The 14,569-nt window shown below is 40.0% G+C and overlaps 1 protein-coding gene across 1 annotated transcript in view; it reads left to right on the plus strand.

The window, feature by feature from the left end:
- The window catches only part of LOC137564207 (protein diaphanous homolog 1-like), a 35,018-nt gene extending 33,397 nt beyond the window's left edge, over positions 1–1,621 (plus strand). Inside the window, exon 4 of the mRNA XM_068277776.1 lies at positions 697–1,621. Within this exon, the coding sequence (XP_068133877.1) occupies positions 697–869 (173 nt within the window). The 3' untranslated portion in view covers positions 870–1,621. The remainder of the gene's footprint in view (positions 1–696) is intronic.
- The last annotated feature ends 12,948 nt before the right edge of the window (positions 1,622–14,569 follow it).

A 14,569-nucleotide genomic window follows, 5' to 3' on the forward strand; every position in this document is an offset into this window, starting at 1 on the left:
CGAGTTGAACCAGACAACAAAGTACAACACCAGCCTGCTCCCTCGCATATCCCTGTTGATCCAGAGGAAGGTGAAAAACCCTTACAAGGCATTGGCCAATTAGCCCCAAAAGGCAAAAAATTCCTTCCTGACTCCAGATGGCAATCAGATAAAATCCTTGGATCAACATCATTGGGCATTACCTAGAAATTATAGCCATAGATGTCTTTCAACGCAAGGAAAGCATCTACGCCCCCTGTAAATGCAGGTATAGAATTTGCCATAACTATTTCCTGTGGCAATGCATTAATTAATTTTGTCTGGTCGATTGGCCACCAAATCTACAGATGTATGGCCACCTTAAAGACTACCAGTCCTTTATATTTGTTTTTCGCAGGTGATCTGTTAATCCCTGCAAGGCAGTCTATAATCTCTTTAGTTTCTCACATTTTACAATCGGAATGGAATGCTAGCACCCTCCTAGGCATAACTCAAATGTTTTTCCAATCCCGACTCCGTTTTTCCTCTGCTGTAAGCCCTCTCTCTGTCTTAATAATGTCTAAATGCTGTTCCTACATCTGTTAACTGCTATATTATCCTTGCCATGTGTAACCTGAATAATTGTGGGTACGACTTTGGTCGCACTTGGCCAATAAAGCTATTTTGATTCTCTTACATCATTCTGTCTCTTACATTGTTGCTTTTTCTTCCTTTCAGCAGCAAATCGGAAAGCTGGCTGTGCCGTCACCTCGTTGCTAGCGTCTGAATTGACGAAGGATGATGCTCTAACGTCAGTGGCTGCAAAGAAGAAGAAAGCCGTTGAGGAAGAATTGGTGGAAATGGATACAGCTCTTGAAGACAGCCAGGATAGGCTGACCCGTGCAAATTAACCATGCAGTGTACAATGCACTTTAATATTCTGAGCATAGGAGACTTCCCAGGAACGATGAGGGGGAAAACATTTTTTGGGGGCCACAAAAACCCCTTTCCAAACTCGTGTGTCAATAAGGAGACATGAAAATGTTATGTTCACTTTGCAATTTTGGTCTTTTGATTGGAAGGATAGTGCTGAACATTTACTCCTAGTGTAAAATCATATGTGGCAGAGGCTGGTAAGGTAACCTAGCTACATGATACAATGTAGTGCGCACCATTGCGGTTGATGTAGAAACATCAGTGCGGTTTGGGTGGGAAGACCTGCAAGTGTACAAAAGGAATAGGTTTAGTTTCTGTAACCAAAGTATGATCTAGTGTAAATACAGTACTGCCTTAATCATTGTTTGCTTACCTCTAAAGGAAATAATGTTCGTATCACTTTAATGTAAATGACTATTTTATTTATGTCGGTATCGTAATACTGCAATTTGCTGGAGTCCTTCGGTGCACTGGCTGTGATCGGAAAAGTTGAATGGTTTAAGAGAACTGATGTTTACTTCCATTTTTCAGAGTGTTCACCACCTTTCTGCACATATCTAGATCGGCCATGTTTCTGTATTGTACATCTGATAGACTTGAATGAAACAAATACGTATCTGCTTACAACGTCCTACAAAAGAGGCCATAATTGTTTTCTACTTGTTTTATGTCATCAGTCAGGTTCTCCTCTTCTTACTTTGTGTACAATAAATGATTTGATATTTTAGACACTTCTGATAAACAAGGTACCTGTAGTCACATGATGGCCAATGATGATCTTCATGTCTGTGGGTATCAGCTCACCAACTTACCGTTCACTTATCAGTCTTGGGGAAAGTAACAATTCAGTAGGCTTTACCGATTCGGCCAATGGATGCCATTCCTCCACTCATCTAGAGAAGCAATCCTTTGGGGATTTGTGTCTACACTTTCCTCTTGCCCTACATTCTAGGAAGAGTGCATTTGTAAAAGATTAGCACATTCCAACAACCGCTTACTACTTTTTTTCTTTTGACGATACAGTTTTGTTGTTCAACAAAAACCAGTCCATCTCTTTTGCACAGTATTCTTAGCTTGGTGAAATGGAGAGTTTTTAAAAGTATTGAGTTTTTATCTGACCTTGCTGTACGTATTTAACTTCCATTTGTTACCATCCTTTCCTATTGTCCAGTCATTGGCCTCAATTCACTAAGATCATGCTGGAGATAATAAGGCAAGAGAAAACTTATCTCCACACAGTGAGAGAGTTATCTTACCTCTTCATTCCTTAAGTTACCCCCTCTGTAGTTAATTTACCTCCTCTGTAGTTAATTTACCTCCTCTGCAGTTAATTTACCTCCACTGCAGTTAATTTACCTCCTCTGTAGTTATTTTCACACGCAGTTAATTAACAGCCTGCCTTTAACTCTGGCATTATTTTAAGGATTGGAGAGTTAACTTAAAGACAGAAGAGTTAACTTTAGGTTTGCCTGAGGTAAAATGTTTCCTGAATACTACATGCCTTATCACCATGGTAACAACTCTAGAAACGTTATTAAAGACAGGAGATAAGCTTAGTGAATTGAGGCCATTGTCAAATCAAAAACCATCGTAGAGGTTAATCGACAGGTGCAAAAAAACAAGAAAAAAACTGGAGTATGTTATGACTAGCAAATGGAAGGGGAGGATTCTGACAGTTTGCTTTGTAACCCCTCCTTTTTTAAGCTAGTTTTCTCCTAGGAAATAATTTTCCAACTTTTTTTTTTATTAACTTTTCAGCACTTTGCAATTGAAAAAGTACCAGCATGTTGATGAATAAGTACTATCAAAATAATTTTTAGTATTCTCTCACTTGCTGGTGGTTTAATATGCATTTTATTGACAAGGTGTGAAAATATCCCCTAGGAGAAAACTGGGGAGACCAAAGTTAATTGCATATTGGCCATAGTGTCAGAAGAGAAAACTCGATAGGGGTTGTTAGTTTCAATTAAAATTGAGCAGGTGTGGAACAGTCCCCCTTAGCAGCAATTTAGAATTGTTTCAGGAAAACGCTGAAAGATGATTTCTTATGCAACTGCTCAAATTGTGTTTGGAACTGCTTGTAGTTTTATCCCAGTTATGTCTTGATACTTTGTTACCTGTCTGGTTTTCCTGCTCTAAGTTGATTTTTTTGTTAACAGTTGCCTCCAGCTTTGACCATACATGACCTGATTTTCACTAGTGACTCTTTACTCATCTCAGTTAATAAGGCCATGCAAAATGTTCAGGGCTATTGGCTTTCGGTTTGGCCACAGACATTTTCCATGATGCTACTAAGCAGTTATCACAAGAACTGGAAGACTTCAGTGGCACCTGAGAACTGTGTCTAACCTTCCACAATGACCTCTCGTTATGACATCATCAAACACCTGCGGTGCATCACTTTTTTGTGTCCCTTTGCACATCGTTCTTGTTTGGAGTCGTCGTTTTATTCTGCTCACTGGTAACTAGTTATATATATTACACATGAAAATGTATCTATTTTTGTATTTTTTAAATATTTGCTTGAATGTAAAAAAAAAAAACACATTGTACTGAGATCATCTGCCATACTTCCTTTTGCAACTCGAGTTGTTGTTTGTGCAGGCCTGGTATATATATATCATTTTTTTTTTCCCCGGACAACAGTCATGCTCTTATTACAGCTACAAAAGTGCACATAAATGTTTAGTCAAACACTGCAAATTAAATTTGTTTGTTTTACAGAGTTTTTGAAATGCTCTATGATATCCTTCAAACTGGTGTTTTATACGTGATTTAAATATATTACGTCATTTTAGGATTAATGTGCTGTGTGTAGAAGAATATTTCTTGGGAATCTCATTATAGTTAGTTATACTTAGCGGAGGGTGTTTGACTTTGTGGCATTGCCTCTTTTTTTTTTTTTTTTTTAAATAAACTGCCCACTTGTACTGTATCAGTACCAGATGGTTTCTAGTAGAATGTATGGAAAGAGGCACTTGGATGATTCACATTGAGACAGCATCAGCTTAGACTATAAAATTCCCTATTTAGTTTTTAGCTGTAATCCATATTAGCGGTTCTGATAAATACAAATCTTGATGCTACTTTAGTTTTTACCCAACAGCAACGGTTTACAAAAAAAAGGTTATGGCTAATGGTGTTCCTGTCCAGGTTGGTGTTTACCCAAATAGTAGGGGAGGTCATTGAGAGTCTAATAATTCCTGAGTTGAAGCACATTTTATGCTATTTATGTAGATTGGAAATAACCCTCTCAAATGCTGCAGCCTTTGCATAACTTTTTAAAATTGTATAACTTTTTTTTTATTTGCAGAAACTCATGAATAACTAACAACTCATTGGTCTTCCCTACCCAAATGGTATATTTCCACTTCTTAGTGTTCTAACAAGCAATCCTGTTTTGGGGTCATTTTGTTTTTGTTTTTATTTTTTTTTATTTCTGTGGCATTGCAGATATTGGGTTTTTTTTTTCATTGCCTCTGACTAAATATATTTCATTCAAGAGTACCGCCGGCAAAAATGACAGAGCCTTTCACAACACTTAGTGTCAATGATGGAGGATGGAGGGGAGTGAGGGTTAAATACTTACCTGTTCTGACGTCATCCCTCCAGGCAGGTTATCGCTCTGCCACTCCATATTACAGCCCTGGTGAGGGTTTTTTAAAACCTTCGCCAAGGCTCTGGTGACCCCCATCTGTGTTGCCGCGGCCCGCACCCAGCTTGGCAGCTGCAGCCTGATTGGTGGCCCTGGCGGGGATTTTGGAAAACCTCCGCCAATGCTCTGGTGACACCCATCTGTGTTGCCGCGGCCCGCATTTAGCTTGGCAGCTGCAACCTGATTGGTGGCTGCTGAGCTGGTGGTGTGCTGCATTGGAGGTTTCTAAAGAGCTTTGGCAGACTTCAGAAACATGGTGACTGTGTTCCAGAGGAGGGGGGCGGAGCATCTCATCACTTGTGACCCAATGAAGTCAAAATCAGGTATGTATTTAAGACTGAGAACCCACCCCCATCCTTCATCATTAAGACTGAGTCTGTCATGGCAGGCTCTCTCTTTTTTACCGGAGGTACTCCTTAACACTGATCTGTAAATACCTTAAAAAAAAAAAAAAAATTAAAAAAGTGGGAGGTGCAGCAGTTCATAACATCAGTATAAGAACTTTGCTAACTGGGATTAAATCAGCCCGAACAGAAACATTGACCAGTATATCCTTTTGCAATTTTACTAACATTTAAAACAGGTTCTAAACACCAGCAACTGATAATAAACTGTTGTAATATTTGGTACTATGTTTTGTTTCCTGGTTGCCCGTGCAGTTCATTATCATGAGTGTCTAGTCCCACAATTCAAGGGGAAGCTTGCAAAGCATCTCCCATCAACAATAAGGAAAGCATATATATTTGTCCCCTTAAACTCAAATTAGATAATTATTCCATTAACCTATTTGTCATGTAAGCCTTTAAAATTATTGCTTTGGCAACCTTTGGCAGTAAGGAAAACAGACTCTACATTGGAATATAAAACCATAGGTAATGAAAGACGTGTTAGTACAAAGTTTCATAAAACTGCAATTTAAGTTAAAGGTATTGGTCCATCCATTATAAGACCTGTCCAAAGTCCCATACACACGCTCAATAGCGGTCTTTTATGCAGCACAATTATCAAACCACTTTTATTGTGAAACAAGTTGAAACAACCCAAAAAAAGTTGCTTGCTATTGTTCACACCACTGATGAGACTGATAACATGTCAATTACACTGTTGGATTGATGTCTTATCGGTTGTGTGAACAATAGCAAGCAACCTTTTTGGGTTGTTTCAACTTGTTTCACAATAAAAGTTGTTTGATAATTGTGCTGCATAAAAGACCGTTGTTGAGTGTGTGTATGGGACTTTAGTGTATTTTATTCTGTTGTAAAGACCAGTTATGATGTTCGGAAGTGCAGAGAGTCTTTAGTCTTGAACTGTTGGTGGTAAACCGAATTACATACTGACTTCTTTGTCTTGGGAATTTCAGTAATTGAGTACTTTCAAAGGATTCCCATGTAGAACCTTTTGGCACGTTTTATTAGTCAATGATAGTGTCTGCAAAATACATGTGGAATCGGCAAATAATTAGTAAATCCCAGCTATTAGTGACATCCTTGCCTTGTCTGGGGAGGAAGGGACAGAAACGGCGACTCCGCTGGTAAAATATGAAGAATAGGAATCTAGGAGCATAATCAATACCTACCTGCCTACCCAAAGCAGGAAGATGATTTTGGGGGGTTTTAGTTGTCTATGTAAAGCTGAATTGAGATCTGCAGACTTGTTTTTTGTTTATGATTCACAAGATGTTAGACAGAAAGCGGTAGAGGCACAATGCTGCGGTAATATTGCTGTACCATTACTACCAGTTTACAGCGCGTTACGCTCTTGGCGAATAACATAACTCGTGGTACATTGCAACCGGAAGTAATGGTAAAGCAATATTAGCGCAGCTTCGTGTATCAACCCCAAAGTTGGAAAGAAAGCACCATCACAACGGATAGGTTATAAGTAGCATTTTTATTGGAAGTCAGCAATGGCACTTTTTCTATATTCCTTCATTCTGTTTGCCTTTCACAATCCAGTAAGAGTAGCCTCGTTATTTTTCATACTGAATAAAACCTTTTAGTTTTAATTCTTGTCTTTTAAGAATAAAAACCGACACTGAAGTGTTGTGTTTTTGTTTTTTTTTTGTTAAACAGTCTTGATTTCCATTGCTCAATGTTCTTCACTTCCTTAAATTCATTTCTGTGTTTTGATCCAAAATTCACGGTTGCCAAAATCTTATGCATTAGAACAAAATACTTTTTTAGTTCTGTTTTTCATTATATTTGCAAAACTAGAGTCAAGTATGCTAGCTATACAAGAGCTTAGTCTGTATATTTCTGTAGGGAAACCGCTTATTATCATTAGATGTTGTATCTTTGTTTCATAAGTTTTAGGTTACTTTATCTCATATCTGGAGTTTTTTTTTTCTTTTTTCATTCTGGCTTTTTAGGGTGCTGGGCTCCCCTCATTTGCCACACAAGTTCAATGTACAGTACGATGAGATGAGCACAAAGTAGTTACATTATAAACACAATATAGCCAGTCTGGCCTGTTGGGGATAGCTTTTTAGCCAAACTATTACTGGTCGTTAGGGCCGGCAATTCTTATGAGAACTCGTGGAAAAGCATCAGCTGATTTGTAGGGCACTGATTTGCTGGTCACGATCATGCCTTAGTCATCGCAGCAAATCAGAACCTTACAAATCTATCTGCTGTTCAAACTGATCACCTGCTTCTCCATGAGGTTTCCTAAGAATTGCCATTCTTACTGGCCATTAGGTTCTACTTGTATTCCTTTGGAGAACTCCACCTGTGGGCAAATACTATATTTCTGTCTAGTGCAATCTAGGTAGTCCTTCACAGGAATAAGTAGAATCCTGCAGTCTAGTCTGAGGAAATCTTTCCAGTGGCAGTAAAGATGGCTAAATCCTGCTACTTCCCGTCTAAAATGGGTGAATCTATGTTAAATATAGTGTTTTTGTACTAATACCAGCAAAGTGTGCAATTTCAGGTGCCTGATTTGGACACCAATCCTCTTCCATGTAAGGTAGTTTGTCAGTCTGTCATGGTGCACCAGCATTCATTGAGTGCAGCTACATACTTTTTATCTTTGTGGAAGTGTGACCCACAAAGCCGAGTGACTGGCATCGCCCTGTCCACTTTTTCGAACTAAAGTCCTTTTACTTAAAAACAGTGCTGTATTTTGTACTCTTCAGAAGACTGCTGCTAATCTCATCCATGACACTGAAAACCTTGAGAAGCAGTTTAATAATAGTTGTAATTCTATCACAGGGCAGCCAGGTACCAGCCTATCTTAGTAGTAATGTATGTGGACAAAATTTAGGTATAACAGCTGTTCTGGACTTTATAAACAAGAACAATGCTGGGAAATAATATAAAAACACTCTATAAATTGTTTTCTGTTATGAAGAAAACATGAAGCGATTTTAAAGCTATTCAGGCAGTTGTACTACTTGCGAATAAAAATTTCATTTTATTTGACATTTGGCATTAAACTACCTATATAACGCCATCACAAGCTGCCATGCCATTTCACTTTTATCGTGATAGAAAAATACAGCCTTCTTCTGTCATGTCATTTAATTTGTTTCTTATTTCCCAAAGTTTCTGAAGCCCTAAACGCCAAATGTGGCACGCCAGACATCTCATCACATGACTTTCTTTTTATATAAATGTGTTTATACGACTGAGACATATCATGTTTGTCTAGCTTCTTTTTTTTTTCTTTTCTTTCTGGGGATTACAATCATATCATTTTTGTTTAAAATGTTAATAAAAAAAATTAAGTGTTCCTTTGTGTTTGTGTCTTTTTTTTTCTATTTATTACAACACATTACATGGTCTTTTGCTTTGGTAGTTAATCTCATACTTATCTAAATATTTACAGCGCTTTCCAGAGTTTCCAAAACTAAAATTTAAAAGCCCAACTTCAGATGCATATCTAAATATTCCGTTTGAAACCTTTGTGAGCAGAGGGCTAAAATGATACCAAGGCCATGTTGTTGTTGTTTACATGGATGGCTTAAAGGGAAGGTCCAAGCAAAAAAAAAAATCCACTTACCTGGGGCTTCCTCCAGCCCCTGGCTGCCGTCCTGTGCTCTCACCGCAGCTCAAGTGGCTCCCGGTGTCCTGCGCTGCAGAAGCCGACCTCGTCAGGTCGGCTTCCTGGTCGGCTTCTTGTGCGCTCCACACGCGGGTCACGTGGTCCGGCTGATGTCATTAGGTCTGTACTGCATAGGCTCCCACTGGTCAGGCCTCTTCTCCATCCCTGCACGCACCTCTCTCTGCCATCGCTATGATGGCAGAGCTGTGGGAGACGGTCAGGAGGCGCTTTCATTGGCTCCAGACGCTGTCAATCAATGTAAGCCAATGGGATTGGCTTACAGTGATGACAGGGTCAGGAGCCAACGAAATCAGCTCCTGATTTCATAGCAACGGCAGAGAGAGGTGCCTGCGGGGATGGGGAAGTGGCGTGAACAATGGGAGCGGTGGGTATATGCAGTATATGCGATTCCTCGGGAGATGCCTTTGTTTTATACCAGCTGTGTCTTGTACTCCACACACCTAAAACAAGTGTGCAGCTTGCAACTGAGGTCCGACTAGAAGCCGGGTTTCAGTTAGTAACATCTGATCTGCATGCTTGTTCAGGGTCTATGGCTTGATTCAAGTATTAAATGCACAGGATCAGCATAACAGACAGACAACTGGTATTGTTTAAAAATAAACAAATATGGCAGCCTCCATATACATTTCACTTCAGATGCCCTTTAGAGTACATACAATATTTGTTATAGGCTAAAAAGAATTGTGGCATTAAAGAGAATCTGTATTGTTAAAATCGCACAAAAGTAAACATACCAGTGCGTTAGGGGACATCTCATATTCCCCTCTGTCACAATTTTGCCTCTCCCCGCCACATTAAAAGTAGTCAAAAACAGTTTTAAAAAGGTTTGTTTATAAACTAACAAAATGGCCACCAAAACAGGAAGTAGGTTGATGTACAGTATGTCCACACATAGAAAATACATCCATACACAAGCAGGCTGTATACAGCTTTCCTTTTGAATCTCAAGAGATCATTTGTGTGTTTCTTTCCCCCTGCAGCTCTCATGCTTTGAAGTGTCAGGTTGCTCTTTTCTTCCTGCAAACAGCTCTGCCCTTGTCTGTAATTCCTCAGTATGTGACAGCCCAGCCAGCTCAGAGGACGATTTATCCAGCTTGTAAAAGATGAGAGAAGATGCCCTAATCTAAATAACACACAGGCAGTGTGCAGAGAGGGGCCTGGAGGGGGGAGATGCATCACAGAACCTCAACACTGAAGAACTTGGCATCCTTCCAGACACAGGGTGACAAGTCCGACAGGGGAAAGATAAGCTGATTTATTACAGAGATGGTGATAGTAGAAAGTGATGCAGTAAGCCAGAGCACATTGGAATAGGTTTTGGAACTTGTAGGATGATAAAAAAAACAGGATGCAATTTTTGTTACAGAGTCTCTTTAAAATTGTGGCAGTTCACTATATTTGTATCGATCAAATGCCTGTTTACGTATTTTTTAATATTTTTTTTGTCTGTTTTTGAACAAAACATTTGACAAAATGTATTGAAACAGAAATATGTTTAAAGATCAATAGTGCAGTGAACAATATGATCCTTTTTCAATATGATATTTAGACTGGTATATTTAAATTAAAGTACAGTGCTTAGTGACACAGAAGCGAAAAAAAAATTATGATATAATGAATTGGTTGTGTATTACGGATAATTATTAGAATATTAGTACCAAAGAAAATATTCTCATATTTTTATTTTCAGTTATATAGGGTTTTTTTTGTTTTTTTTTTATAACATTGCATCATTCTCATATATTTGCAGTTTACTACTCACTACTCAGCATTCTAAATGACTTTACAGAGCAGGCTAGTGATCTTTTGAACTGTCCTCTGCAGAGAAGAAGAAAATACAATGACAAGACAGTTAAGATAACTAGCTTCAGAAGACAGAGCTCTCTGCGACTTTGAAAGTCGTGGCGCTCAATGGCTCTTTTGTATAGATAACTGGAGTTTCTTAACTCTTACTGTACTGGAAACAATATTAGATTTATGTCTCTGCTCCTAATGTTTTATTTCTTAGCTGTACTACACATACAAATCATATAATTTTTTTTTTCGCTTCAGTGTCTCTTTAATGAGCAGCTAAAGTGCAGTTGTTTTAGAAATGTATTGCGGTAGCTTATCTGCTTCAAAGCTGTTCAGTGGTAGGAACTCCTCCAGGATTTGGGATTCTAGAGCCAGCATCATGGATCACTGCCAGCACTACACTACAGATAAAATTACACATGGGTTTGAAAGGCAATACATTAATTACTGCAGAATATTACAGATCACTTATCACTACTAAATGGATGAAGACCAGCTATTCATACAGTAAGATTTTCTTTCCCTAAAACAGGTGAACTGGTATATGAAAAAACCTTGCCTGTGAGAAAACTGAGAAAGTTAACAGAAATGGGGCCACAATATGAGTAACGTTATATTACCAATATTTTACTACCAACTTACCTGCCCCCCCTATTCTGACACTAAACTCATTCCTAATTTCTAACCCTGGCGCCCTTAGTATTAAAGCACTAATCGACCTACTAGCTGTGCACCAATAGGCGATCAGCTGGTATTACCTCTAAGTGGTATCAGAAGCACTAGGTGGTCGGCTACTAATCGTGATCAGCTAGTAACGGGAACTCAACCCACCACCCCAGCGCCCTACAACCGCAATTAACATTGCAATCTATTGAGCGGCTGCCAAAACCAGCACCTAAATGAACTGCTATGTCACAGAGCGCTAAGAAAAATTAAAAGCTGGGTGTCTTTCAGATTAACTACTTAAGGACCAGGGCTCAAACCCCTCTAGTGACCAGGTTATTTTTGTTTATAAATTAGGCCACTGCCGCTTTAAGGCCTCGCTGCAGGGACGCACAACTCGGCACACAAGTGCTTCCCCCCCCCCCCACACACACCTTTTCTGCCCACCAACAAAAGCTCTGTTGGTGGGCTACGATCGCTCCCAGGATGTTTTTTATTTTATAAATATTTATTGTATTTATTTTATATTAAATTTTACTACTTTTTAAAATTTATTTTATAGTATCCCAGCCCTCTCTCCCCCCACCAGCCAATCATCGTGATCGACTGTCACAAGCATCAGCCTATGACAGCCGATCACTCTTGAGCCGTGTGATACATTACACAGTACATCGATGCCGTAGATCGCAGCGCTGTATCATGTAAATAGACTGCGGTTTCGCTGTCTAACAGTCTCCTAGCGGCTATCGCTGATGGCGGAGCTCCGTCATCCAAGCAGAGATGCATGCGCATCGGCGTGCACGATCTCCTGCAAATCCCTGCCCCAGGACTTTATGCTGATCAGCTTTAGGCGGTCAGGGGGCTGCTGCCGCGGTCATCGGCGTGACGCAGCCGACAAGAAGTTAAGAGAGTTTAGGATCTTTTTCATGTGTATCCAAGGTGACATCTGACATGATGAGATAAGCGTGTGCCAAGCATGCAAATAACTAAAGCGGTTTTAAGTGTTAAGGGCTAAGTCACAGGCCAACCTCAATGTCTATTGGCAACCTCCCTCCCTTATAAACTTTCCTTGTGTCTAGTGGTCCTCCCTCCCTTATACAGTTCCCTGGTGTCCAATGGCCCCCTCCTCCCCCTATTCAGTTCCCTGGTGCTTAGTTGTCCATCCCTCCCCTATACAGTTCCCTGGTGTCTAGTGACTTCCCCTCACCTATACAGTTCTCTTGTATCTAGTGCTTTCCCCCTCCTTCCCCCACATTGCTTCCCTGGTGCTCAAGGGCCTCACCTCCCTGGTGGAATAGAGCAGGCCAAAGATCATGTAAAGTGGGGACATCTCTTGGTTTTAATTTATCCTGGTAAGGGGGCTCCAGACTGCTAAGAAATATACAGCTATCTTACCTAATAAAGTTGAAAAGTCGCTGCATCCTCCAGATTATTCATGGAAATCTCATTGTGAAAGAAAACGGGCTTCTGGCCTCCAGCAAGTATCTACTTTTTAGATTTCTGCAGACTGAACTGGGGAATAACTAGAGAACTTGGCAGATTGTTTTTCTGAACATGGAAAATCCTTTTCTAGATCTCATCAGTCATAGTTTTCTACCAAGAGCGGTTACATCACTCCACAATATAACGGTTTTCTTTTACTAGTGTATTACATTACATTGTAGAGTATTACAAACCTACAGGTTCATCCAGCACAGTGTTCTTTTATGGGTTTATTACTTGCACACATCTTCCCGGTTCGTGTCTGCAAGAGATCTTTCAACAGGAAGATGAACTCTGTGTTTAATTCAACATGCCTGAGCTGATAAAAAATGTTCCAGTGCAAATACATCCAGAGGGAAATCTAATTATGAATAAAATATGACCGAGCCTTACAATGTTTCCTAAAGCACGCAGTGCAAGGCATTTTAAAACTGCTTATTTATCTATATAGTAACTTTCAGCCTGCATGCTACTTTAACTATAGATATGCAAAGAAATGCCAGCTCCTCTACTGGTAGGGAAGGTAAACCAAATGCCTGTGTATGTATTTTGTTACATAGAAAATTGGAACATCTTCCTTAAGGCCTCTCAAACTCTCACCACTGCTGCCTGGTAACTGCTTGCTGAGCACAAAACTCAAGTCTGTGGAAAAGAGGCCTAAAGGATGTCAGCGTTTAAAAAAAAAAAAAAAGGGTACATAAATACAGTACATTCACTTAGGTATCCACTTTAGGATTGCTTCCTCCGTAAGGCTCAGTTTTTCCACAATCCAGCCCATACTAGACCCTGACCACAAGTGGTCAGTCCCCTGGAATAGTCCATCTTCGGCACATGTGAAGTTGGCTTCAGAGACACTGCTCTGACCATGCTCCCATCTTCACATGTATTGCTGATAGTGCTGTAAGCACGCGTGATGCACTCAGGAAGAAAGTAGCGTGGCCAGAGTGGCGCCCTGGAGCCAACTACACATGCGCTAAGGCTAGAATATCAGTCAAGGGTACCCAACCACTTGTTGTGAGGGCATAGTACAGGGTGGTTTATGGAAAAACAGAGCCTTGTGGAGGGAAACGGAGGGCATAGTCCTGGAGTGGATACCTTTAGTGCAGGTATGTCAAACCGGTCCTACGAGGGCCGAGATCCTCACAAATTTTTTTTATACAGCTCAAATGAATTGATGGGTCTGTATCAGGAAAGGTGTGGTCCATCAGGTAGAATACATTCCTTTATTTCTCAGTCCATCCTAAACACTGGCATGGATCTGGCCCTCCAGGCCTGGAGTTCGACACATGTGCCTTTAGTGGATGTAGTATGTACTTTTTTTATGGCCTATTTTTTTTTTTTTTACTCTGATATTCTTTAAAGAAATCATCAGCCAAATTATCTGAAAACCCATTTACTTACCTGGGGCTTTCTCCAGCCCCTTGCAGCTGACATGTCCCACACTGCAGCTACACTCTCTGCCACCGACCCGGGGTACCCGCACGGTGTCTCCCCAGTCATCCTCTACTGCGCCTGCGTGAGCGCCGCCGTCAATCAAGTGTGTGTCCGTGTGTGTACAGTAAGAGGCAGAGCAATCACCTGCCTGGAGGAATGATGCTAGGACAAAGTATTTAAAGGACACCCGAGGCGAAAATAAATGAATGAAATAAACAATTGTATCTATTTTCCGTCTCCTAAAATCGACTTTTTAAGATATTCCACAGTTTTATGTTTACATTTACTTTTTAAATTTTAACTGTTTTATTGTTTTTGCTCAATGACACATTCATTAAAGAATGCCAGAGCTAAAATCTATGAACTATTGACCCTTTTTATCTCTTTCCTGCTCTCAGAAGCCATTTTCTCCCATGAAAGTGTTTTATAGTTGGAATTTCTTATCAGTGAGAGTCACACTGTAGTCACTTCCTGTCTGAGTCAGGACTGAGTCCGCCACCTACATACTTGATATTTAACTCTTTCAGAAAGAGAAGGAAAAAAAGGAACACAGCATAATTATTTGTGTGCTAGGCACTGTACATA

Source organism: Hyperolius riggenbachi, chromosome 3, assembly GCF_040937935.1.
Source record: "Hyperolius riggenbachi isolate aHypRig1 chromosome 3, aHypRig1.pri, whole genome shotgun sequence".
In the NCBI taxonomy this organism is placed as follows: Eukaryota; Metazoa; Chordata; class Amphibia; order Anura; family Hyperoliidae; genus Hyperolius; species Hyperolius riggenbachi.